We start from the raw sequence: 27,693 nt of genomic DNA, 5'->3' as shown, positions 1-27,693 counted from the left end.
TGAAAAGCTCAACTTCATAATACATCAGGTTAATAGAGCAGAAGGCCTTCTAACATCGCATCACTGAGAGGAGACCTGTGCCGGGGAAGCTGATGCTAAGATGAGATGGAGTGCTAAAACCACACCAGTGCCATGTCCTGATTCCAGATAAAGGTGATGGTAGCTAAGACATCGAGGGTGCCAAAAGAGGAGGTTTGGTTCCAGTTACATCCTCTGGAAACTGAACCTGCTGAGGATGTATGTTCTAAAGCTAATGACAAAGGTGAGGCACTCCAATGCACAAAGATGATGTCTCTCCACTGACAGAGACAAGTCAGACTGGTTTTGGCCAATAGAAATGGGGGTGACCTGACGACTTTGAAGAAAGGATAAACAAAAAACACAATAAAAGACTACTTGAAGAAAATGATCCCAGCAGAGAAAACAAGGCTGGGCAGTTGGGAAACAGCACGAAAAAGATGTCTCACTGGGAAGTTCAAAGGAACCTAAAGAGCAGCCAGCACACTCCACCCTGTGCATTCATTTGCTAAGCACGAGAATGGGACTGCCAGCATACCTTGAGAGAAGTACCTATGCAGAGAAAAAATTCTCCAGTTGCAGAACAAATCACGTTAACATATCCCCAGCATGAAGTACAAGTGAACTATCGCTTGCAGATAGAGCATCCTCTGTTTCTGTGCTGACAGCTCTAAAGTTGGCATTGTTAGTACATCAGACCAATATTTAATTTGTCCCATATCTGCAACACTAATGCTGTTGCAGATACACAGCCACAATTGAAAACACAATCCTGACAGCTGCAGTTCTCTGTAACTCTCCATGGCACCATAATTCCACCATCCTGGCCTATAAAAATTTTCAAACCACACAGCAAAAAACTACACAATACGCTGCTAATAAAATAGTTTCTTTGCCTTCTGCTTTAGCAATGTTCCTGAACTTTTTCTTCTCCCACTTCTGTCTATATCTCATCTCTGCTCCCCCTACTACTCAGCTTTCATCCACATGTTCATAAAATTTCAGCTTCCTTTGAAACTACTAGACCACTCTTCACTAATACCACCTTTCTGGAACAGCCCCCTGACCACTCAGCTCTATTAGAGAGCTCTTCAAAACTCACATTTTGTGGTCAGCCTTGACTTCTACAACGATGCCCATTTCAGTTTGATCACAGAGATTTGCTTTCTTGAGAAAGAATTAATACAACAGAGATATACATCAGTAAATGAGCATCATACCCTACACAGTTTCCCTTTTCTTTTTACTCTAGTTTCTCAATAACCATTTAAAAATGATATTTAATATTAATATCTGATAATATTCAGTTCCTTAAGACATTGATATTTTACTTACTTAAGAAGTGCAATTGTAGCTCTGAATTGCTTTACAAAAATATTCAATTTTTGCAGTACTTCCATGAAAAAATAAATACCATTCCTCTAGTATATAAAATTGTTTATAAATATAAATATAAATTTAATTTATAAAATTGTAGTTTTCTCCTTTTCAATGAGAGAGATGGTGGGAAAGTTTTGCCCTTGAAATTCATAACTGTCTTCCCTGTGGGCATGTGATGATGTGCTCATTGCATCACCTCTCCTGTCTCCAAATATTTTAAAGAAAGTTGTTTTACAGAAATATGACTTGGGAAAGGTGAGAGCAGAAACTGATATTTCCATTTTTGCTCCTGGTTACATGCTGTAGAAGTAATGCAATGTGTCTGAAACACTGATGTTAACACTGTCACTTTATAACATTTGCCCAGGCTAATGTACATCCAAAATTATTGTACTGTGGCTGTCATAAGTACCACCTGAAAAAAGAAACAGACACATATTGTTAGTGAAAGGAATTCCTCACAACTTAACCTGGCACTTATAGGCAAATCATCAATTAGCTCTGTCATATTAGATCAAAAGGAAACACGAAACTATCTTACTTTTCTAAGTGTTTTGTAAACTCTTTCTCCCTGTTGTTGGAGGTGGATATAAAGGAATTCTAGCCAGTAAAATTGAACTAATAATCAATCAACAGCATACGGTGAGCTTATGGAAGAGCAAAATGCCTGCAGGAGCTGCGCCCCATTGCATTACTGCAGTGCTGCCCAAGTCATGCATTTGGCATGAGACATGCTCCTCGGCTTCTCCCCTCGCTCACCGCCACGGCAGCGTTCGTGCTCCTACATTCACCAGGGCACCGGGCTCCTCTCCTGCTCCCCGGCCTGGGGCACAGCTCAGCTGCACCGCGCGCCCCGGGACCTCAGCGGGGAGAGGGGCCACTGCCCCGGACAGCTTCAGGAAAACGTGTCCCTGTCCAAGGATCATGCACATAGGAGAGGCCGCACTTAGTACAGCTGGATCTAAACGTGATGGAACTGTATGACTGAAAATCGGATTGCTTCCTGATTAAAAACAATTTCATAATGGTAATTATGAAATTAATTTCCAGCTTCTCTGGCTTATTGTGATATCATTGAATAACTTAGTCTCCTAACCCACAACACTTGCATAGTCCTTGCTCTTTCCATTTCCAAAGAAAAAAAGCATCACATTCCTTTGCCAAACACTTGTTAACATATTATTTTGTAGCAGAAGAGAAGTTGTAGATATAAATTATTTCCCCTATTTTCCACTATGCACACATACATTTCATTTGTGAATTTACGCTGTTCACCTTATTAAAGACAGATTGATTCTTTCTTTCCTCATTACCTACACCTGTTAAAATTACTATGATTAAATATGAAGAAACAAATGAAAGCTGAAGTTTTATAAGTTATTTTACAGCACGGCTGATAAACTGTATCCATGTGTGATTTATCTGAGCTGGCTGATAAGTCTTGTGAACCATGACACTCATTTCACATCTCAATTATTGCAACAATGCTAAATAAGGGAGATTTTCTCTCATAACATTTTATGCATAAAATATGCATTTATACATTTGGTAAAAATAGTAAGTCTAGCCAGTTGAAAAAAGTGATCGTTTCAATCCAGCATCAACCAACAATTCTTTTAAGTCTCATTTAGCTTAGATCTAAGTCACTTCAAGCAAAGACCTTAATTTAAACATTTTCTAACATTCATTATCACCCTCATCCTGCCACTGATTTAGTTTTGCCAAGCAATACAGAATTTGGCTTTAATTATAGAAATAATAGGAAACAAAAAAGTCTAGCAAAAATATACTTAAAAAGAAGCATTTTTTCATCATTTGTGTAATTTAGACACCTCTATCAAGTTTGCTGTGCTATCTTTTCCTATCTGAATTTTATATTAATAGCAACAAAAATCACTAAGAGGTTAGTTAGCTAGTGTAACGCTCAATATGCTTCCTTTTGAAAAAAGTGCATATAACAGTTATAACACCAGTATAGATTTATCGTGGCAAGCAACTGTAACTACATTGTTCATCTTATGCAAATAAGTTTATCAATACATACATATGCTGATTTATCATACAGTCCTAACAGCATATTAATTCTGACATCCTGTGACAGTTATTTGAGTAACTACACGAAAGACTAGAAGTTGGCTTAAAATGTTTCAAGATCAATATAAAATGCGGAGGGATAAGTAACAGTGCCAATTAAAACTAATGAGGATATTCTGGCCCCTGTAAGATCAGGAACTGCAATACTGTGCAACAAATTTAAAAATAATTGGGGCTCCCAAATCTCACATGTGCACAGATAATAGATGAATACAACATCAAATGTTGCATGAATACATGAATACATCAAGCAACTGTTACATATATTCCCCCCCCCCCCAAAAAAAAAGGTAAAATGCAAATGCAACTGTTTTATATGAAACTCCTCAATAAAAATCAACTATTATTGCAGACTGGGGGGCTGGGAGGAAGTTGGACAGAATTCATTAATATGAGATTGTTAAGTCAACAAAAACCTGGAGATGCAAATAAAACAGAGCGCTCAGAAGTAAAACTTTCATGAAGATCAGTAGTTCATTTTCCTGTCATTTCAATATTGCCTTTGTATTTCAACCAAAATATTACACAGAATACTTGCAAAGTAACCTCCTGTTAAAAAGATGCTGTCTGAAAGAGCTGGAAGTAATTTGTTATTGCATGAAAATTAATTCATGCAATTAATATGTGTACAGACACAGACACACACACATATACATCCCTAAAACGCACAAACATAGGGACAAAGTTGAGGAAAAGGTTTCAAGGACTAGACCTCTGGCTTGTAAAATGTGTTATTTTCAGTTACAACTCATTACAGAAAATCCGTGACCTTTTCCTTAATTTTAGGGTTAGATTGCCAGTGCTCAGTGAGGAGGCAACATAACTTCTTAAATGAAGCCATTTTTCACTAGGTATGTGCATATGAGTTTTATCAGACACTTAAGATATGCTACTCCTTTAAGATGAGCATCTCAGACTCATAAGGATATTAAAATTTACAGTCTATGAACAACGCTTTAAAATGTGACCATTATACCGTATCAAAGGCTTTATCTATATTGAATTTTTTTTATTAAGTTACTCAGCATTGCTGCTATTGGTAAATTGTCCACACTGACCACAGCTGGTGCTCAGGTTTCTTCGGCTATTAATTTTTCTTCAGCACTGCCAAATCTTAAGTGCTTTCAATCTAGTCTTCAATAGGAAGCAGCAGCAATTAGAGATGTTATTTAGGTCCTCCTTTTAAGATGGATCAGGAAAAAATAGATTTATTTTATAACAACATTCAGAGTCTCTTAAAGAGAGTTAAATTACAGAGAAGAGACTCTTTGCCTTCTTAAAATGTAGATGAATCAAAAAATTTTAAAGTAAACACAGTTTCTAAAACAGGAATAGAAGGACCAGTAAAGAACATCACTGAAAATTCTTCTACTTCCAGTAACAGAGTCTTTCTATGAGGCAGCAGCTCTCTTCTAATGTGCTACACAGCTCAGAGTGACGACACATTTTGGAATATCTAGTGATAAACAGGTACTTACCTACCAAAAAAAAAAAAAAAAAAAACATTGATCAGGATGTGCTTTCTGTAATTACAGCCATTCAGAAATAGGTCACAGTCGACTATTTCCTCTAAACAATTCAAGAATCTCCTAAAATTCACAGGAAAAAAAAAGTAAATACAATACTTAGTTTAAATGCACAGTTCAACATTAGTTTTAACTGAGGTTTTATAGCCACACTATAATCCCCTTTATCTAGAAAATGAACTAAAAAAAACCATGAAAATAATTGAATATGCCACATATTATTATCTAAAGTAATTGCAGGACATCAAGTGTCCTGCAAATGTAACATCAAATATTATGAAGGCCATGTGTGGCACATATGCCCACGCCGTGATCCTTTTGTGGTGTAAATTGAGACACACAGCAAACAAGTACAGGTACAAGTAGCAACTGAGTAACGCTTATTCATTTACATCACTTACTGAAGGATGATGAGGGTTGCCTGCCAGTGGGTGCACAGAAGCAATGAAAACTCTCAAAGCTCGATCCAAGAAATGCAGGTTACACTTACGAAATGAAGGGCTGCATCCCTGGGAAGGACAAACTACAACATGCATGAGTCAAGGGCAGTCGGTCATCTGAATGTGAGCTCCTAAGGCAATGTCATAACCAAAAGGTTAACGGGATCAGTTTAACGTGCTAGAGTTCATGTTTAAGAAAAAGTTTCAAAATCCACTTACTATTTCTCAAAGTTAGACTGTTTTGGTAATGCTACACAAAAAAGCCTCTTCCATGCTGCCTCTTATTCTTTGCAGATCTAGGTGTGGTATTGCCGTTTACCTTACTTAGGAACTAAATACATCCATAGTACCACCAAACAAACCAAAGCCTATTGAGAAGTGACCGCAATCTCCACAGTACTGATCGTTGTTTCCCCCAAATTATTTTAATTTAAGACTGTGATGTTGACCCCTTTGAAGTCAGCAGCAGAAATCCCATTGACTCAGCGGGGCCAGGATATCATAGGAGGGAATTTTCTTCATTTCGAGTCTGGAGCATTGAAGTTCTTTGATTACACAAAATGAGAAACAAAGAGTTTTAAATGATTTATTTGATTTCTCCACATGATCACAGTTATAGTTTTACATCAATAGGGTCTGTTACTACTTACAAACAGAATGCATATTAAAATGAAAGCACTCCTTTCTTCCCCATAGTTACAAAAGGGGTCTCAAGCCTCCCCAGAACAGAAGCTTCTTGTAAGCATAATGTTTCTTGAAGTCTTTAACAGTCTGCATTCAAGACCTAATTCTAACTGTTTAATACAACTCAAAGCTGATTTAAGTTCCTAACAGGAGATAGGTATTGTAGGCAACCTCAAAGTGACTGCAGACTTATAGTAATACTAATTTACACACTATGTACAATTTAGAGAACTATCTATTTCCCCTACTTGGTCCCATTTTCACCACCCCCTTTTCTCTTTCCCAAATTTAATCTTGTTATTGGTTCCATTTTTCTTTTAAATATATACACAATAATCCATTTTGCAGGCAAGAAGTGCGATGATATTTTACAACGGAACGGCAAAATGCATGCTTAACTGCAGAAAACACACAGCTTCATATGGAACAGCAAGTCAACATCTAGAGATTCATTGTTTAAATATCTGCTGACTTTCTTTCAGCTCATTTTATCAAGAAACAAGAGGCTTCTGCTGCATGCAGTACATGATGGGAAATCATTCTACACTGTATGTTAGACTTTTTTAGCAATACAAGACGTACATTATAGTAGGATGAACTTTGTTTCTTGTTTTTGTTTTTACATTGTTGTACATTTCATTCTTAACTTAAAAAAATTAAAAACCCCAAATATATATTTGACCGTTGTCCCAGAAAAGATTTTTTTTTTTTTGTTCCACCTTCATTCTTTAGGTTTCCCTTTCATTTTTTCAAATCAGCATTACTACTCTGCCACATTACTTATGGGAAAAGAGAAACATAGTCACTCTATACTGTTCTGTACCAGTTCTTAATTGACAATGGAATTTGAGAAAAAACCCTCCCAATTCTACTGCCTGCAGGCCAAAAAAAATCATTTTCTTAACCCCACACAATATTGAAGTACTGTCATTTTCCTGTTCTAGGCATGATCCACGCTGCTCTAAGCAATTGTTACTTAAGGGTGGATTGAGACAGGCTACACTACACATCCCTAAATGAGCAGCAAAGTTCTTAAGACTTATGCTGACACCAAGACACATTCGTTTGTTAGAAGTACATACAAATATATGAGGGGGTGTGAGGGGGCAGGGATGTGGAACCAAGCCCGCTGTGTCTCTCCTCACTAACTTGAAATAAGAAATTTTACAAATACTGGACTCTTATATGAACAGGTTGTTTAGTTGTTCTGGTCAGTGATTTTACACGTGCAACTTAATATACCCACAGAGTAGGCACAAACTCTTTCTCCATGTGTACATGAAATCATGCCTAAATGTTTTTTTTTTTGGCGTGCACTTTTGTGACAACTTCTGAATATTTGACTGCACACGGAAAATCAGCAGTCACGCATTAAAATGTGGCTTACAGTGTAAATTTGGAATATTTATATGTAACTCTAATTTAAATGAATGAAAGGGTTTTTAAAACATAAAACAAATACAGATCTGGGATATTTAAGGTCTTTATTGTTAACTAAGTAACACGGCTCGGGTCAGATCTTCCTTTCCACTGCTACTGCATATTCTGTATTTATTCAGTACACAGGCAATTTTACTGACATTAAGAAGTCTGCATCTGAAAAAAGTACAGGCTATGTCACTCAGTGAAGAGGAGCATTTTTACCTCTGTTTTAATTAAAAGATGCACTTTCTGAAAGATGTTTGTACCTGAATAGTATCTTTATCTTTTCTGGAACAACCTATAAATTACAGTTAGACTCTACCATTGGTACAGAGGTATGAAGAAAAGTCTACATATTTAAATGTTATCACTTTACTTCAACTAATATCAACAGTAACACTGATATATTTTGCAAATATACAATATGTAGAGTGTAGCCTCACAATAATAACATTAGATGACATGCAGACAGTTCTACTTTCCCTTATAAGAACAGTATATATTTTTTTAAACTGCAAGAACAGAGCCTCAGGGGGCCTGTATGAGCCCTCTTATGGTTAAGCTGTAGAATTTAGAATAGCAAGTGAGATACTTAAAAAATAATAATGTAATTACTTGTTTTCTTTTCTTTGCATGAAGATAAATTATAGGAGAAGAAACAGAAGGGGAAAATATATTGCACACGTGAGGAACAAACATGGACAAGTTTTAAACAAAAGGCTAAACTCTAGATTGCTGTATTTGCTCTTTGTGGAGGTTAACAAAGTGCTCAGTTTGCAGTTTGCTGGTATTGTGATATCAATGGTATGAAAGGGAAAAAAATCACCAAAAAAAATCCCCTCCCCGCCCCCCAAAACAGAGATACCAAGAGCAACCTCATATGAAAAGTCACCCTCTTGTTCTCTTTTCCTCATTATTCCTGACGGGTTTATTATTGTTGTTAAACAGACAATTAATTAGTTGTTATTATTACTTTTACCCATCTCACACTGGAACTTTTTGCTCATCCTCTTCAAGGTTTGCTTTTAGGCTGGTACAGTTTTGCAGTTGTGATTCCTTTGTTTCTATTGTTTAGGTGTAAAGTCCTTGCAGTGGCTCAAAATGCTGAAACTACAAAGTAGGCGCCATGTATAACTTTGTACAGGATTTAGGGATAAAAATTTTATATAAATTTGCAAATGGTTTGATTACAACACATAAGCAACAACAGCACAGCCTGTTTTTATGTGATGTCTTGCAACTATCTGGGCTATGAAAGTGAGAGTTTGAGCATAAACTCAGCCTGCTGAGTGCTGGGTACTTGTAAACTAACAAATGTGATGAGTAAAAATGGTGAAGCCACTTTGTTGCTAGCGCATGGCTACATGGAATTACAGATTTTTTTTAATATATTTATATATATATATATATAAAAACCCTATACTAAATTCTAAAACAAACCTTCAAGTTTTAGAGCACTTCCATCTGGAAACACTCTCAGACTGGAATTCAGCTTAATTGGGGGTAAAAATGAGAAATTATGGCAAACAGGAAACAAAGTAGCTGAGAAGAATGGAAGTTTGCAATTTCATGTTTGAGATGAATGTTTTTGCAGTGTATACATGCACCTGTTGTAACTTTTCATGTGTGTTCATTAAATCATATGCATACAAAAGAAATGTGGATCATGTAAATTCACAGTTATCACAGCCTTTAAAGTGTCTAAGAATTGGTGTGACCAATGCTTGAAGATGACCCTGGGTAAACGGTCATCCTACATTGCTACCGTATAACTACTGCATCTTAACAAGTTTGCTTACCTGAAATAGCAGAGCAGTTATAATACTGATTACGTATGATATTATCATGTTAATAAAATAAGAATTTATACAAAGCAGTATTTGACTACAACATTTAAATGCTATGTTACTTGGCACATTTAGTAATGATCGCTTAGAAATCTCAGCGAGTCCAGAGGACTTTGAATGAAAATACTGAAATGTCTGAAATTTGTTTTTAACATTTAATATTTTTGGTCTACTCTTTCATACGCTATTCATCTATTATACTGTCCTATCAAGTAAGTGGAATTCCTTGTAAGGTCTATATTGCTAGTTTTGTGGACTGAAAAATTTCTTTCCAAGCACAAACGTTAACTATACAGTATATATATATTTATATGTATATATTTATATTATATAAAGTTTACTTACGTACTTTCATCAACCATATCAGGTCTACTTATTTTTTGCCCATTGACAATAAAAGAGCAAGAATGCAACACTTGGTTCTGTATCACTTTTTTCCTTTTTTCATAGACTAAGTTTTTATTATGCATGTAAAATTGTCATGGGATTTGGTGTAAAAGGTAGCTTTACTCATATTCAGCAAGCAGCATGTTTTCAAGGCAGTGTGGAAAGAATAACTAACCAGATGGCAAGTGTCTAACAAGTAGGTAAGTAAAACCAGTATTGATTGCCCTAACTTGAATTATTTTATTTATCAGCAAGCCTTTAAACTCACACAACTCAGTTAAACTGTCTAGGTAAAAACCAACAATATTATTTGTTGCTTCCTGTAAGTGCCTTTGTAACTGTATTTAAAAACTATAGTTATTGGGAGGGTCAATATGTTCTAGACTATTGTGCTGATGCCACTGTGCTTGGGCTTAGTGCTGGCTGTAGTGGAGGGAGGCGGTGGCGGTCCATGGTGATGCTGAGCGTGTTGGGGATGAGACGAGTGTGGCGGGGGCAGCGGCGGGTGCGGAGAGTGGGTATGTTGCGCATGGGGGTGCTGCATGTACGGAGTATGCGGGGAGTGTGCCACGTGCTGGGAATGCGGCACGTGTTGGTGATACTGGTGCGGGTGCTGGACGTGCTGGGGAGGGTGGTAGTGGTGGTGGTGGTGGTAGGGCGGCGGGTTCTGCTGCATGTGGCAGTACTGCGAATGGTGCGAGTGCACCTGCGCCTGCGCCTGCCCCTCAGCCGGCCCCGCGTGGTGCAGGGCCGAAGGATGCTGAGAGTGCTGCTGATGTGGGAGTACTGGAGGGAGCGGAGGCTGCTGTGATGAGCCAGATGGCGGATGGCCTTGGGAAGGTGGATGGCCTTGGGAAGGTGGCTTTCCCCTTTTACTACCAAATAAGGAACCTAGGAGTGAGGAAGAGTTAGGCATAGTCTGGTGAGGGCGAGATGGACACTCTCGGGTTGATGTAGCTCTTCGGCGCATGTGAGGACTGCTAATGATGGACCCCTAAAAAGAAATTAATAGAAATAAAAATTAAAAAAAATCTTAAAATGTTTAAAAGAAGAAGTTCATACTGACCCACAAACTCCTCCTTAAGTGCTCGCATGGGTGGACTACGTTAGAGTTCTAGGAGAATTTATATTTCCAGCTTTCCTAAATTGCCAATGAGGCATTCATACCCTTCTTGGGATGTTTATAAGCATTAATAGTTTTTCTTTCAATACTTTAATAATGAAAGCTGTTACTTTAAGTAAGAAAAATGTCACGGAAGAGTAACATGACATAATACGTAGAAGTGTGTTTTTAAAGAAAAAGTACATTTTAAAATACTTTAAAAGAACATAGTTACTTTTTTAAACAAAAAAATAAAATATTAAATTCAACCTAAGTAGTTAAACACACAGCAGCAAATATTACAGTTACAATTCAGATTTCAAAATCAGTTTTTTAAATTTGATTATAGTAGTTTGTTACTACTATATACCACAGTGCTGCTTCTCAAGCCTTACTCTACATTGTATGTTAAATGGAACCATACCACTCTTGCCACTAAGATTTCTATGTGATTGTGTTGCTCTGAGCTATGGTCCAACGTATTCTATTATTTAGCCTGGAATGGTCTATTTAGTTTCTGGAAGTTTGGGGGTTATGTTTTGTAAAGACAGTTACGGGACACAACAGTACTTATGCAAAGTGTGCTAGATTTAAACTGCAATCTACCTAAAGCAAACACAAAAAAAAAAGTCTGCAAGCTGAATTCAAAGACATGAACAATATATATAAATGGTTTGAAGATGAATGAAATCTCATGAAATCCACATTGAATTCACCTATCTTATTCATTTTTTCCTCCCATGCCCTATCTGTGCAATTCCATGGTGTCATGACTGCATACATTTAGCAATTTAACTAGAAAATAAGCAATGTAAATGGTTGAGCATGAAAGTCAATAGTTTTAGCTAAATATCAAACAGCAAGAACAGTGTACTTCCGTAACAAAGAGCAAGTGGGCTTTTAAGCTGGGACCAGACTGAAATGGCGGCAAAAGGACACGTCATAATCATTTAACCATGCTTGCAGGAACAAAGGGAACAAGGTTAGCTCAAACCAAAAATGGCATTGGTCTAAAACAAGCTGTCAGTGCTTTTTAAGCTGGAAGAATACAAAGTGAGTAGCCTAGGCATGCATTTTATTTGAGGCAGGCAGGTTATATGTTAGAAGAAAAAAGAGCAAAAAAATATGTATATAAAATAAAGGTTTGAAATGCACATCATCACATCCAGCTAGACATCAGTAACTTCCTACTTACTTCCATATTGCTGTCTAGCGATCCTGCACTGCTGCGTCGCCCACGCTTGCCTGCCCAGGACATGCAACACCATAGATTAGAGACTGAGACAAGACCCGGGTGAAAAACAGCTGCTTTCCCTGAATCACTAGAGGAGTCTCTAAATGCAACTAGAGGGGCTGCAGGGGAGTTCACATTGCATTGGACTGGTACAATAGCTACTAAGGCAGAAACTTAGATTTTAAGGCCAAAAATTAAATTTTAAGGCCATCAGTTATATTGAGTTTCTGTACCTGACTGTAACTTTTAAGAAATATTTGTTGTGAATCAGCTATCATTGCTGGAGCGTGATTCTTTTATTTGTACAACTCTTAATATATGTATATTTTAGCACCTATATTTAGTAGTGTGGTAATGATGTTGACCAGCTAGGATTTTAAACTGCTTGATTTCCTGGAAGCTAATTCTCTACGAAATTTTTTTCTTTAAACACTGATAGTATTAATATGTACTTGTGGGATGGTATTACTTTAAAGATATAATTTAATATTGGCCTATTCTGAACTTCAATGCGGGGGGAATGGTAAAGGGCATCAGTTTCATCATTTCACTTCCAATTTTGAACCTCAGTGGATTTCATATAATCTTATTTCATGATGTTTAAAAAAACTAAACTTAATTTTTGATCAGTAAAACTGGAATCACTCTTGATATTATGGCTAGATTTTGTTTGTTTAGCTGTGCAGTGCTTTATCTTTAAGTACGATGGATGTGCTGCTTGTTACAACATTCTCAAATTGCCAAAGACATTTGACTAAAACTATACATGAAACACCAGACTGGTTGCCTAAGAGCCAAAATACCTCAGTGGCTCACAGGAGAGAGAATAGCATGTGGCTGAAGTGCCAGTAGATATTTTTGAGAAGATAGCTTGTTGAGCATTGCTTTGGAAAGGGTAAAAAATACTTCACTGGAGAGATGTATAAACAAAGCTAACCTTTGAACACTGGCCAGGTTATCAAAGCTTCTCTAAAAACTGTGCGTTTTCAGAACCACAGCTTCTCTCTCAATGCCACTGCTCTCCTGCAAGGCCAAATTCAGAGCCAATCTCCACCCTACACTGGTACACTGCTGCCTTCAGTCTCTACTCCAGCAGCCACTGTTGGAGATGAACGCAAGGATTTCAGCATCACTGACCCTGTAAGCCACATGCCCTCATCTTTACAAGACCAAAAGTCACAAGACATCTGTTGCATAACTCAGAGAGCCAAAGAGAAGAACTTTGGGATTCGTTTTTAAGTGGGACCCGACAGTGATTCCTGGGAATCAGCACCTATCAGATCTGTAAGCATCACCATAACCTGGTGGGTCACTGGACACTGCTCTGCAACACGAGTTTCACTTAAGAGCTACTGTATGGTCTCTGGACTGACGTGACATACTTCCCTCTCTCTCATTCTCATTCCTCAGTACAAGCCCTGACATTAAATTGAGGGAAATGTGTCTGTGGCCAAGGTTCTTTGGTTGGCTTGCAAGTTTGTTGGAGATTGAGCAATTCCCCTAGACAGGCTCTTTGACAAAAGCTTTGTGGCTCATCCCTCCCTGCAGTTTTAGTCTGACCAAGAACTGTGGCATCCTATAACTGGCTTTGATAATCCCTTATTTTTTTCTTGTCAGGCTTTAATCTTTTTCTGCTCTCCTAATGGAACTAGTACTGGTTAACACACACATCACTCTTGCTTGCCAATCCATAAACACAAAGACACCCATCTCCTAACTTAGCAGTCAATATTGTGAATGAGAGCGACAGTTGCCATAAATCATTAAATATGGCTAAAAATAAAGGAAAATAGGAAAACTGAATGTCTTCTGCATATGGCAGAAGTCAAAATAGTTTAATAAAATAACCATGAACACAGTATATATGGACAGAAAGAGACAGATGGACGTTTGCTTCAAATAACTTCAGGGCAAAGAAGTACTAGCAAAGCCAAGAACAAAAGGAAAATCCAATTTAAAAGGCCTGTAATTCCCCTCAGATAGGCACTATTACTGTAAACAGAGATTAATTTAGTTTCTTAAAAACAGATTGAACCAGTTTCTGTATTGGTCTACAATGTGATTTGAAAGCTATTTACTAAATCCTCTAGAGCATTCCCCCTGCCAGTGTATGTTTATAGAAGACTGTTCTCTGGTCTCTGAGATGGCATCCCATCTCAGAAACATTTCCCTAGAGCTGCAGTGTTCAAATGCCTTTCAGGAAAATGGTGACTCTCAACTAAAATTTTCCTATGTAAGCATAATTCTCTACTAGCATAATTATTAACTGCTGCAATATAAAGCAAGGTGGTATTTATCAAATTTGAAGACCAGTTCTGCTTAATATATTCTGTTCAACTTGATATTTTTTGAAGGCTATTTAGAGTAGTTCTTCATTTCTTTTTATAAAATTAAATTTCAGTTATTTTAATCTTTTCTGATTCATTCAACCATTCCACTGATGTTTGATATTGATATTCTTTCTGAGAAATATGTCCAGCTTACACAAGTATCATGCATCCCATATATGTACATGCCTTATATGGGATTAAGAATATTTCAAGTTAATATTTTCGCAAACTTGAAAACTCCTGGAGAAAATTCAAGGTTTCATAAATAAAAATCCACTCTACCTTGAAAAAAGGGATCTCAGATGTGCAGATCATTTTAGGAAATGTTAAATATTTATTTTCTTACTATACTGCATTTCTTGGAAATCTCTGTTCTATGCCAATGAGAGACACTGAAATCTAAAATACTTCTTATGACTTGCTTTGTAATTCTTGGCAAAACCAGTTTGGAAGAGTTCTAAATGCTGTTTTTGGTGAAGCAAACTAATTTAGTAGCTCTTCTGAGTCATTATACTAGCCTCCCCAGGCTGTGGAACTGGTATTCCCAGCAGCAGAATCTGCAATCACCTAGCCACAGAGGTAAGGGGTACTACCCAACCTAACTTGCTCAAAATTATCTCAACAACATGATCTAATCATAATTTAGAGAGACTGCTTTCCAGGGTGAAGAGATTGTTTGTGGCCTTTAATGTTTTCATCTTGCTTTTTGGATGAGGCAGGTATAGTCTTGAGCGCATACACCAATTGTGAAAACAGTCTCTTGGCAACTTCAAGCAGATTATTCTCAAGGTACTGATAAATTCCAGGAAACGAGGAGACAGCATAATTACACCTCGCCTTGCTGAACTCCTTCTTCCATAAGACAGAGAAGTTGTAAACATTCAGGGATACCTTTATACAACATATCTGGAGAATGATTTGGTATTGACATGGACGTATCACAAAAAAATTGATTCATACAAATCTGTTTTATTAAAAAAAAAAAATCAGTAAACTATGTCATGGCCATTACTGTCGATATCCCATCGAAGGAAAGGAAAGCTAACAACAGTGACAAGGGAAGAGACAGGAAAATCTCTCCCTGCTTCCTTAGAAAGCTCTTCTGCTGAGGGAGAAAGCATGCTAGTGTCCCCTGCCCTATATAATGCAGCCAAATCCACGGGAGAGGAGGGAGCAAAGAACCTCGGAACCTTGCCTGCATCAGATGAGGGAGGAGCCGAGGGACTGCACCATCCCATCAGAGACTGATTCAACAGATGGAGGGGTTCTGTAATTGCACGAAATCAGAGTCTACATAAGGGGGTTACAGTGTAGCAAAGTTTCACAGTCTTTTCCATTACATTCTGGGATACAGAAAACTTAAAAAAAAAAAAAAAAAAAAAAGTTCAAAAAAAAAAAAAAAAGGGAAAAAAGATGCTTTTTTTTCCCCGAGGGTAGGAAAGAATGTTTTAAAAGTTTAAAGCCAAGAAATTAGATTATATGCAATATACAAATAACAGAATTATTTTAATGTTTGGACTATTTTAGGTTTTTTTTTTTTAATAGTCAACACTGCTCTGTGATTATATATGATATGATTATTTGAGACATGATTATTTGAGATAGCTCAAGAGATTATGAGACAAGAAGAACTTTTATTTTGACAATAACCCTTATACCACCTTGCACTTCTATGCAGATTCCAATACATTACAACTTTTAATCCAATGCAGTGTGCAAATATTATCCCCACTTTACAGACTGGGAATGGAGGGAATAAAGCTCAGTTTCCAGAAGTGCTCACATCACTGTCAGCTCGTTGTTAAAGCACTAGCGCCTGCAGGAACTCACAACCATTGGATTTCAGATAATAATTGACTGGTGTAAAATCAGTCAAGAAACCTATGACAGATACCGAATCAAAAACTCAACCAGCTTAATCAACCACTCTGTGCTGTAGCAACCAAATCATTCTCCCCACATACCAGTGACTACAGTAGTAGTTCACATCTTTCACTTCTTTGTGTAAACCAACTAATAGCGTAATCAGAAATGGAGTAAGTGGTGAAATGATCCACTAGTTCTACTAGAACTGGCAGAACTCATAGCTTTTTTTTTTTTTAAACTGCATTAAAATTTGTCTTTCTTCTTGTATTTTTATGTAAATTAAGAATTTCAAATTCTGGAATGAATAAGCTCAGTTTTTCCTATAGCTCAACTACAGCTCAACTATGTATAATAAAAATTATGATGATTTTTTTTCTTTTGAGAAAGAATAAAGCACTAAATGTTTTTGACTCATTCACGTCTTGGAACAGTCAGTTGCCAGTTCCCACTTCTGTTTTTTATTTCATGGAAACAGATGTCGATCCACAAAGAACAATACTATCTTTAAAACCAAAAGGCCCTCATTCACACCCTTCTTGCAACTATGACCTAAGCTATCACAGCAAATGCACAGAAAAATAACTATCAGTAAACAATTCCTGACGTTTGTTTTCTGACAGAGAAATCCTGCCTTTCCAAACTGTTTATTGCTTAGGAGTCAGAACTGTTCAGGAACTCGATATTCGTTAGATCTAAGAAGCTCATGAATTTTCACTCGTTTCCAGAAGGGAAGTCACTTTCTGCAGCCACCATTTACTACTAAATCATCTGGTAGAGAGTAACGGGCTGTTTTCTTAAAAAGTTTTGTCATACAGCCATGCAACCAAAGTACTGCTCAATAGGCTTTCCCCTTCATTAAATTAATCTTTTAAAATTTTTCAAATTGTTTTTGCATTGTTCGCTGGGCAATTATCTGCCTTACTGCATACATATGCAATGAGGCAGTTTGCTCATTTTAATTAGTTTTTTTTTTTTAATACAGAAGGGAACTCTAAAATCCATTTTCATATGCTTATTTCCTACAGAAAGACAAACACACACTGCCTCACTACTCCTGATCCTCCTCCTTTTCAATCCTGTGTTTCATATCACAAAAAAACAAAGAATTGAGGCAATCTACTCAGTACGCCTTTACAGAAGTAATTTAATATGGTATAATCACTGGGACACAGTATCTCGCTAATAAAGTGATTTCTTTGTTTTCCTACGGCTCATCTCTCCCATATTAAAACAATGTCAACCTCACATGCAAGCTATTCATGGAGAAAAGGCAGAAAAAGCATCTGTAATCTTATTACCATAGCTACAACAAATAACAAAGCAAGTTACAGGTACGGCATTTCTCAAGTCAAGTTGCACTGCACAAGACCAAACAGAAACTCTCCATAATTCTCAACTTGTTAAGTTAAAATTAAGTTTAGTTGGGTTTAACAAACTCATTGATAAACCCTCTAGTCTGTGATTTCTACTTATTATGGAAAAAGGTTATTTTCAGTATTGAGCATGCCAGTTTTAGGCATGCCCTGTTGAAACATGAAATGTTTTCATGATTACAAATACTTGTTTATTGCATAAAACCTGTAACATGAATTTAAATACATAGCAATGTTTGAAAGACTGGGATGCAAAATTTACATGGGATGAAAAAATTAATCGTGAATCACATACGGTACACATACCACCGAACTCACATATTCAACAATATGGCAGTTCTCATTCTAATGAAATGAAAACAAGACAACAGAAAAGGATGATGAAAGTATTCTGGAATCTGAGATACAATAATGGTGAAGACTAGTGGCTTGATCTAAAATCCATTGAAGTCAGTCAAGCAACTCTTTCCAACTTCAATATGATTTTGGAGCAATGTCCTAGGTCTTTCAACTGAAGCAAATGGACAAAGGAGTATGAAAGTCTAAACAGAGAACAAAACACAATTGATGAAGGAGCTCACTCTCTATATATTTGTATGCACATACATATACCCACAAAACACAGGCTATAATTTCAGTTTATAAAGATTTTATTTATTGCAGCATAGCTAAAATCTCCTCTTCAATTAAAAAAAGGAAAAGACAAGAAGTGTCTACTACCAAAGATATATGCAGAATTGAAATTATGACTATACTGTAAATCACTGCAATTAATGGAAAAAAGCAGAGCATGTAACACAGAGTGTGAGCTAAAATAAATAAGTATCTCATTGATACTGTCCCCAGGAGTACTTTCTGAATACTGAGCACGGTGTTCAGGTATGACTTCTGTAATGACAGGAATTGTGTATGTAACACCGGAACACAGGGTTGCCTGTGGTAGCCTGTGGTACATGGGTATGCCAGTTGTGTACAACAGAGGCAAACAATAAAATTAAAACATACCAAACTTCCCCCATTTTTCTTAAGCAAACAATCACACCAGTGCTCCTTTCCAGTCTGCAGTTATATTAATCAGTTAATAAGTTTTAGACACAACAGTGTTTTGGGGGGGAATATCAGTATTCTTGTCCACTGTGGTTTCTTTTATTATATTGGCAGTAATATTTCACAAACAGCTGCTTTTGCAAGAATTAGGAACTATATCTTGAGTTGCAAAACAATGAAAGAGTTATCAGTGACACAGCGTAACTGAATTACATCGCTCTAAACAGAATTTAGTAGGGCTTCACTCAATTTCATTCATCAATGTAGTAACACAGGTACGCTTGAGCACAAAAATACACAGAAAGCAGTCATTACACAGAGACCACAGTTTTTTTCTTTTTCTTTTTCTTTTTTCCCCCCCCTCTAAGCCTACTGTATCAAGGGGAAGAGGCAAGGGGAGGAAGAAAAGAAAGGAAAACTAAATGGGCAACTCCTAGCACAAGTCAACCAACCATTTTTTCTATAAAACACAATTTTTCCTCTGTCTTCACTCTCCTTTAAAAGTATATATATCAATCTAAAATGGTTTAAATGCTTTCAAATAGTGGTTGCTCAGTAGGACAAAAAACAAACAGAAATTAAACAGAAGCTATCAAAGAGGAGCTATTAAAAATGTTTCAAATTTCAGCATTACCAATTCTCATAGCCCACTGCGAGGTGTGCTTTTATATGCGTCATCCACACATCTTTACATGCGCTAGTCAGAGCAAGGAAATAAAGGCAGTGCTTACCTGCTTCAGAGAGGTCCCTAAGGGAGCTGCTCAGGGCACTTCTTTTCAGCCCCTCCCCAGTAGCATAGCTGTCGTCCAGGCAAGCCCTGTTCAGCGTCCCGTTGCCAGACTCCTTTTTCAGACTAGAGCACTGAGACATGCTCGGACGCACCACACCCTTCTGTTTCTCTAGCTCAGCTGAAACGGAATAATTGTGCAATTCATAGTTAGTGACTACAATGAGACGCATACAGCAACATCATAATTTCTCTATATGATCACATATTACTATGAATTCAAAAGGAGGAGTTCTTGGAACTTCCAAATGCCAGAGAAGAAGTTGGTTCCTGTCCTAAGGGGTTCATAATACAACACACAGGATGAAAGGCTATTCCTCTGTTAGAAAAACTGTCTGTTCAAATAGTCATGTAATTTCCAGCAAAATATGTGGATTTGTACTATGGTTAATTGGCAAAATACAAGAATATAAGCACAGAAGTGAAGAAAAATACAGCGAAACTTTTTGAAGGACCATCACTGAAAGTTTCAGAGCCATGTAAACTATCCCTAAAATTTTTACTGTAATTTATACTACAAATTGCAAATCTATCCCTCCTCTGTCCATTGCTCTTTGCTGTTTGTTCAGGTTAAACTTCTACTGCAGCTACACTGCTCTAAATAAACATTAATGAACTCAGCTGGAGCTTGACAGATCATTGGGTTTTTCCTCTTTCTAAAATCAAAGTCATGAAAAAACCCCACATTATTTTGAACTTTTAAAGAGTTCTAATGGATTATACACAGATTGAAGATGCTCCGATTTTCATTACTTTGAGAATGCTCTATTATATGTACCTTTGTACTTACACTCTATTCTGTGCTTTTCCATTTCTTGAACCTCTGCAATTGACTCCCTCAAATCATCTGTAAACTTCTTCCTGTCCTGAGGATTTGGTGCATTGAAATTTATTAGTACTTTGATATCTGCTCCTGGAACAGCTGATGTGAGCCGTATACCATTGGGATAATCTAGAAGAGAGAGAGTCAATAAAAAGATGTGAATACTGAAGCCTTGATCATTTCAATTACTTTCAATGTCCTTTCTTTTCTTTTTTTTTAAAGCCCAAAGGCTTTTTACAAATATTATCATATGGGGACAAAATCAGAGAAACAAAAGTCAAAGGACACAGAAGTAGAATGAAAAAGCCCTAATGTACAATGGAACTGCTTAACTGTAAAGTTATAAATATTGAAAGACAGTCAGTCTTTATGCCCTTAATGTACAATATAAAAGAAAAATCTCTGAAAAAGGAGAAAAATTGAAGGAGACTGATAATTTTTGTTTAATGGAACTGATCCGATTCCTTTATTCAATTATGCATCAAAGTTTTGCTGAGTAAAGACTTCTCAAATATATCTCAAGTACTAGAAACTTTCTTGTATTTTAACTTAATGTTTGAAAGAAGACAGAGAAAACACACTAGTATGTATCTTACTATTTCTTATCAAGTTTTGTTTTCTAGTCATCCTATTCTTGTTTCATTTTGTTTTTTTACTTAGAAATTATCTGTGAAGTTACATACTGAGGAAGTAAGGGTGGCACATATTTTTTCCCTGGTGGCACATATTATGGACATTTTTAAAATAAAAGGGAGAATTTTCTGCAAATTGTCTTTGCCTCTTTTCTAGCTACACATCTGAGACTAAAAATTTTAACAGCTGGTCAAAAATATCTCCCAACTGAGCGAAAAGGTTTATAGACAGAAAGATAGCTTATAACGAAGGTTTGTTCTGCTACAGAAAACAGAGTCAGTCTCTGTTTGAATCGCAGACCTGTAGAAACAAGGAATCACAAAAACTCAAAATATGTGCACTAATTCATGAAGGGTTTTTTTTGTTTGTTTGTTTTTACTCAACTGCCTGACCTTATTTATCAACTAAAGCTCTCAAGTGTTTACTTAAGTGTTCAGTCTGAAGTTCAAGAGCTCCCACATACTAAAAGTTCACTCAAGCACCAGCAGATAATACAAGGCAGTCTTTTCCCTCAAAGCTATTAGGTTTCAACAATATACAGCCTAAAAATACTAAGAAACAAGTGCAAATACTGCTGCTTTTTAAAAGGTACCTTCATTTCGAAATCAGAGAGTCAAAACTAAAGGCAAAGCATGTCCATTTACTGTCCTCAGGTGAGAAAAGGAGCCAGCCACCCCAAACTTCAAGCAGTATAGAGGAGGGGAAGGATGGAGCAACAACATAAGGCTGACGTAAGGCCTGACACTGACATCTTGTGCAGAGGCAGTGTATTGTCGCTGCTCTGCTTCTGAGGACTTGACAACGGCAGCTACTTTTGGTCAATTAGGACAGCTGCCTCCAGATGTCTGCAGCTGCTGCCATGCAGAACATAGCCAACGGACAAAAATAAAGTAGCAGCTGATGCCAGGTGAGCTAACGGAAGGGCTTAGCCTACACATATACACCACATACTGCTTCGAACACTGAAACTGGCTACGCGGCCAACAGCTTGAGGTGTGCTTGAATACTGGAGGAACAGAAGAAAAGCTGCCTTTGAAACTGAACAATAAGGCAACTTGGTAACTGCACACAAAGTCTCACGGTTACCTTGAGACGTGAATAAGGAACAACCAAACTCCACATGCTAAACAAACAAAAATATTTTATTACCAAATGATATTGCTCTGCATCCTACTAATTAAGCATCAGGGAACACCAGTGTAAGTATTTACAGGTTTCAGATACACCGTATAAAATCTTCTCCTTTCTGTTTTCAGTGATTTTCACTGAAAACGTAGGATATACTTTCCTTGTGGTCTATTTATGCACTAGAGATAAATGACAATATTTTCGTTCTTGGAACTAACCCACCCTTCAACATAATTTACTTCTATCATTACCTGTGCAATGCCAATCATTTCAGTCAACTCACCAGTAGCCAAATCACTATTTTCGTTGCTTCTGCTTTAGTGACACTGCATTTCATTCACTTGAAACCAGCTGATCCTGACAGCTGCTACACACAGATTTACTGGATGGTGTGGCTGCACTGGCCAAAATACCCCAACGCTTGCTGAGGGCAGGGGGAGCTGATAGCAGGAATTTTACAAACCGGAGGGAAGAACCGTTTTCCTTCCCAGCTGATCAGCACCTCACCCCACCTAGCAGGCACTGATAGCAGCAGCACACTCAGCTCCCCGGTTCCCCTCCAGGAACAGCCTGCCCAGGAGCCTGAATCACTGCAGGTCTACTGAGGTGTCTCAGGTAAATGCCTACAGTTCACTGGGAGCGATCCAGGCCTTTGTTCCTAATCCCGCTAGAGAGATTTTTATATTTACTTGAATAAAATGTTTCTACGTAGCATGCTTCTGTGCTGTCCTTTTTTTCTTTCCTTTTTTTTTTTTTTTTATAATTTGACATCAGAAGAAATGTATATTCTTCTATTTATAGTAGAACCAAGGATAGAAATATTCAGTGGTGCTCTTTAGAAATGAATTTTGCATTACATAATGCATGCATGTGAGAGAGGGTGAATGTGTATGCATATAAATAATCTCTAGGCTACCCTGCTGCTATGAGCTCAACAAGATCTTCCCTTTTGAAATCTCCAGATGCTTTGACTCATAAAATACAGCAACTTCTTTTCAGTGAGATGAGCTATTGGAACACATTCTCAAGGACAAGCGAAAACTAAGTGCCTTCCACAACAGAAAAGCACAGGAACTATTGAATGTCATACTGAACCGCATCCAATTTATCATCAAGGTCAAGGTTTGGGTTATAAACCATGAAGTCATGTCAAATAGACTGTCACCCTAGGTACCAGACAACTACGCTCTGCTACATTTTATGGATACTGTCTCTGGACTTAAAATCCGCAGGAGCATTAGAAAATTTTTGCTTTTTTGTTGGATTGTTGTCTCCTAAAACCAAGCTTGACAAACATTAAGGAGAAAATGCATACAGGATTGATGCAGATTACAATCAACATAAGAAACAGTGTGGGGCAGAAAATAAAAACTTGAATACAGATTCTCTGCCTAATTCTGCTTTGTATTTACATTATAATGAATATACATTATCTAGGCACAAGGGGAAGCTATAAATCAAGAAAATAAAAGAAGTAGTGACTTGAACTACACAAATCATTCTTATAGCCATTATTTATTACCATACATTCAGTTCCAGCTAACTGTACCATTGGCTCAGCAATGGATATGCCACAGTTGTTTCTTTACATTCTGCTCTTTACAAGCATCCACACGCAACACATTGGGCTGGATTTGGTCTCCAGCTACAACCAGAAATCTAACAGCAGTCCTGCTGGTTCCTATGCTAAAAGCATCTTGTTTTAAACTTTAGGCCAAATTCAATTCACAGTAATTTTATTCCTCCATTTAGAATCAAGTCCTGTCCATCCTTTTTCACTCACACAATTCAATTTTGTTTTATTCCTAAATAAAATGACCATCTAAAAAGAGAGGACAGACTTACACTGGTTTTCAAACAGAAGAACTTGCATTCCATAGAGGGAAAAGGACTGTCGAAAACTGTACGTAACCGAGTTCTTCTTCTTTTGAAAGATCTTGGTCACCTGAAAATTATCATACAACATAAAATATCTCCTTTACCACATGTGTTAATGGAAAATTATTGTTCATAAGAATTAGCACATGACACAACATTTTATGCTAAAGAAAGCTTTGATCTGCCAGAAAATATGAACTTATTTTTTTCTCTTTTGTACTACAACTGGTGTATTTAATTTACTACTACTGAAAAAAAAAACACCCAACCCACAGTTCTGAAGTGTTGGTATCTCTTAGCCAGAATGTTCTATATTTTATAAAGATGCAAAAGACCTGTGTGTTCCCCATCTCCAGAACCTTACTTCCTGAAATTCAAGAAAAAAAAGACTGCACACTTTTTGTGCACTGTACATGCTATCAAAAATGTAAATATGTTTAAATTATGTTTAAAAACAATTAACTGCTGCCATACCTTCTTTTACACTTTCTTACAGTCTGACTATAGACAGGACAGGACCTCTCAATACAAGCTTACTTCCCTCTTCTGACCTGCTGTGTGACCTTCTTCCAAGTCTGCTTTGCCTCTGTGCACCTCCAACTACTGTCTTGCATGTTATCTCATCTAATGATGCTCTGTTTTTTCTGTTTTGTACAGCACCTATCTCAATAAAAGCTCTGAGTTCAGTGGAAAACTTGATTTTTTGCTGCAATATAAATAACATACTACTTCTTACCATCAATTCTTGGGTTCTGAACACTGAGTGCAATTCTATCTTTATTGCTCAGAAGTCTATTTTTACTAGTTCTTGCTAATTTTAACTTTTGGCTGTGGGGTTCCACTTTACCAGAACTGACAAAATGGGTTTGTACTACTTCCAAAAGTTTGATAAAACTACTGGCAGCTGAATAAGTAATACAAAACAGCACAATGCTTGCAGCCTGAGGAAGACAATGTTTCACCAGTTTATGCTCAAGTTCACATTTACAACTGGGAGGTTGTACTCACAACCAAAGGGGTAAAAGGTTTTCTTCATTTACCTCCGGGCTTTAATGTCTGAACATATGTAAAAATTATACAAAAAAATGCATATCTGACATGTGCCTTTTTCATAATAAAACATGAAATATTTAATTTCTTAGTTTTCCAGGTAACAGTCAAATGCATTCCAAACAGAGTGCAACCAATTTTCCTATTTTCGAGAGGAGATCAACCAAATAATTCCAAGTTGTCACTAGTCTTGTATGTCTGTTTTTCAAAAGACTGGGTCAGGTTAAATGTACACTAGAAAGTAAAGTGAAATGTAAAATGTATTTCAACACATCTAATTTGTATTCCAGTGAATAAACACGTCTGGTTCATAAAACATCTACAGAATACAAATCAATATGCAGATTTTAGCTTTTTTCTTTCTATTATACCAAAGCATTTTCTTATAGTCAGATGCAGCAATTAATAAAAGGCTTCAGTATCAAAGAAAATCTCTTACATAATTAAGAAAGTTTAAATATTAATCCTTCCCAGATTATTTGAGGCTTAAAGAACATATCATGTGCCAACTGTAACATAATTTAGATTCTGAATTTTCCTAAATCACCATTTATCTATATTTAAAATTGTAAAAATCTTGTCTCATGGTTAAGTGCACATACCAGAAAACTGACACATGCTGCAAAATAAACCATACACTAGAGTTCATTTAACAATAAATGAAATCTGATCATCTAAATCTTTAATAAAGACTCATAAACAACAAAGACCTTTGATACAAGATAAGTGATATTTACTCAAACTCACATATTCAAAAATGCATTTTTCAGATTTCCCAGGTATGATTTACTGTACTACAAAAATACATGAAAATAACTCAAACTTTTATTTTCTGAAGTTCATTTTATTTTCAGTGCTCTTCTACGAATATATTTTTTTCCCCACTTCCTCTAAGTGATTTATACATACACAGAAAGGGGAACCAGGATGGACCACGACTGCCTCAGATTAAAGACCCTGATCCAACATACAGAGAAATTTCTTCAGAACACAATGTTTTATTCTGGATTTTGGAAAAACGATGGGACAACAGATTTTCCTTGATATCACTTCTCAAGCTGTAGTCATAACTTCCTTTTGCAGAGCTGTAGCAGAGCAGTGGGAGATAGGGAATCTAAGCACTGCCCTTCTCCACTGAGTAATATTTTTCTGTTCTTTTCTCTTCAAACTGTCATCCTTAACTTAGACTGCAGATAATAAATCTCATGTTTAGATCTGGTCAAATTTTTTAGATCTGAATCTTTTTGCAAAGACGGTTCATAACTGAATTTTTGGTGCCCTAATGTCCATAGACATTTGAAGGATTTGAAGGAAACAGGCTGCATCTTAGAGAAATGAATTGCCAAATTCTGCATTTCTGATGCCTAAGGAACAGATTAACAGGTAACACATGTTTATTTTTGGAAATGCCTGTGTGCAGTTGATTCCCACTGATTTCAGGCAGAAGGGTATTTCTGAAAATCTCACTAGAAGACTATCCACCCCTATAGACTGCTAAACACAAATATATACGTTTAAAAAAAAAAAAAAAAAAAAAAAAAAGACATTTGCTGCAGAGCCAAAGAGAGCCAGAGAGCTGTCAGAGCGCCAAACTTGCAAGCAATAGGGAAACATGTCAGTAAAGCTCTCCCATGTAAAAGTCTTTAGCTCTTACACAAAAACATGCCAATAAGAATATCAGGCTAAAAGTTGCCTTGTTTCCATGTAAGTACATGAACAGTAGTAGAAGTCTAGTAATATAATGAAGTTTAATGCAGAGTAAAACAATGTTAAATGACAAGGAACACATTTGATCTTTCTCTGAATCTGCATTAGTAAAGGTAACCTTAAAAACAAAAACTGAATCTGGAAGCACATACCACAAGAAGATCATTAAATAAAAATATTTCTCTCTGGTGCAATCCAAGCTTCTGAGGTTTATTTGGATCTGGAACTTCAAATAGCCTACAGTAGCAAACGAGCCTCCGGTGGGGCAGAGAGAGGACCTATGATAATACAGAAGTTCATGGTTAATATAGCAATGTTTAGACAACAGAGGGCCTTTCACGCCTAGAATCTTTTTTTTGAATAATTCAAATATCTTTACCTCTAAGACCAATAGACTGCTTTTCATCAAAGGCCCAATAAAAGAACACAGATTTATATGCCACAAACTTGCAGTACATTCAATGTCAATAATATCCTTACATAAAACATTTTCCAAGAGCTCCCATCCTGAATATGGATGTCAATGGAAGTTTTACTAGCGATAGGAGTAAACCTTAGTTTGCATAGCCATAAAACCTCAAAAGTAGTTAAGTTTAAGCAAGTGGGAGCTCAAAGCAAAGTACGCTTGCTTTACTGAGCATTTTTACATATCTGTATTTGAACAAGGGATGCAAAGCGACTTTAGCTTTTGTGAGATGATGAATACACTGACGTTGTAGATTACTTTTTGTCAGCCACTGAATTAATTCAATTTGTTCATTCCCCAATACCAAGGAAAAGGTGACATCAGAAAAAAGTAAACGCATTTTCAGGCTAGCTTATTTTCTCATGCTGGTAAGAAAACTGAAAATAATTTTCCATTTTATTATTTGAAATGTCTGCTGAACTCACTTACAAAAACAGTTATTTTCAACCTACCAAGACTTCACTTCTTTCA

General features: G+C 36.7%; 1 protein-coding gene across 8 annotated transcripts in view; it reads right to left on the bottom strand.

Annotated features, from left to right (window-relative positions):
* Positions 1 to 6,030: 6,030 nt before the first annotated feature.
* Positions 6,031 to 27,693, bottom strand: part of IQSEC1 (IQ motif and Sec7 domain ArfGEF 1) — a 379,636-nt gene continuing 357,973 nt past the window's right edge. For 3 of the 8 annotated variants that reach the window (XM_067303829.1, XM_067303823.1, XM_067303824.1), the window contains exons 9-15: positions 26,909 to 27,034; positions 23,967 to 24,066; positions 20,316 to 20,489; positions 19,482 to 19,658; positions 15,655 to 15,731; positions 12,096 to 12,140; positions 6,031 to 10,792 (exon numbers count right to left, since the gene is read on the bottom strand). In XM_067303829.1, the coding sequence (XP_067159930.1) occupies positions 10,178 to 10,792; positions 12,096 to 12,140; positions 15,655 to 15,731; positions 19,482 to 19,658; positions 20,316 to 20,489; positions 23,967 to 24,066; positions 26,909 to 27,034 (1,314 nt within the window). In that variant the 3' untranslated portion in view covers positions 6,031 to 10,177. Of the gene's footprint in view, positions 10,793 to 12,095; positions 12,146 to 15,654; positions 15,732 to 19,481; positions 19,659 to 20,315; positions 20,490 to 23,966; positions 24,067 to 26,908; positions 27,035 to 27,693 lie in introns of all 8 variants that reach the window. The other 5 variants (XM_067303830.1, XM_067303826.1, XM_067303827.1 and 2 more) reach the window with 3 other exon arrangements.

This window comes from Apteryx mantelli, chromosome 12 (assembly GCF_036417845.1).
Source record: "Apteryx mantelli isolate bAptMan1 chromosome 12, bAptMan1.hap1, whole genome shotgun sequence".
NCBI classification, from domain to species: domain Eukaryota; kingdom Metazoa; phylum Chordata; class Aves; order Apterygiformes; family Apterygidae; genus Apteryx; species Apteryx mantelli.
The sequence above is the reverse complement of the archived record's forward strand: the minus strand, read 5'-3'. Positions and strand labels throughout refer to the sequence as shown.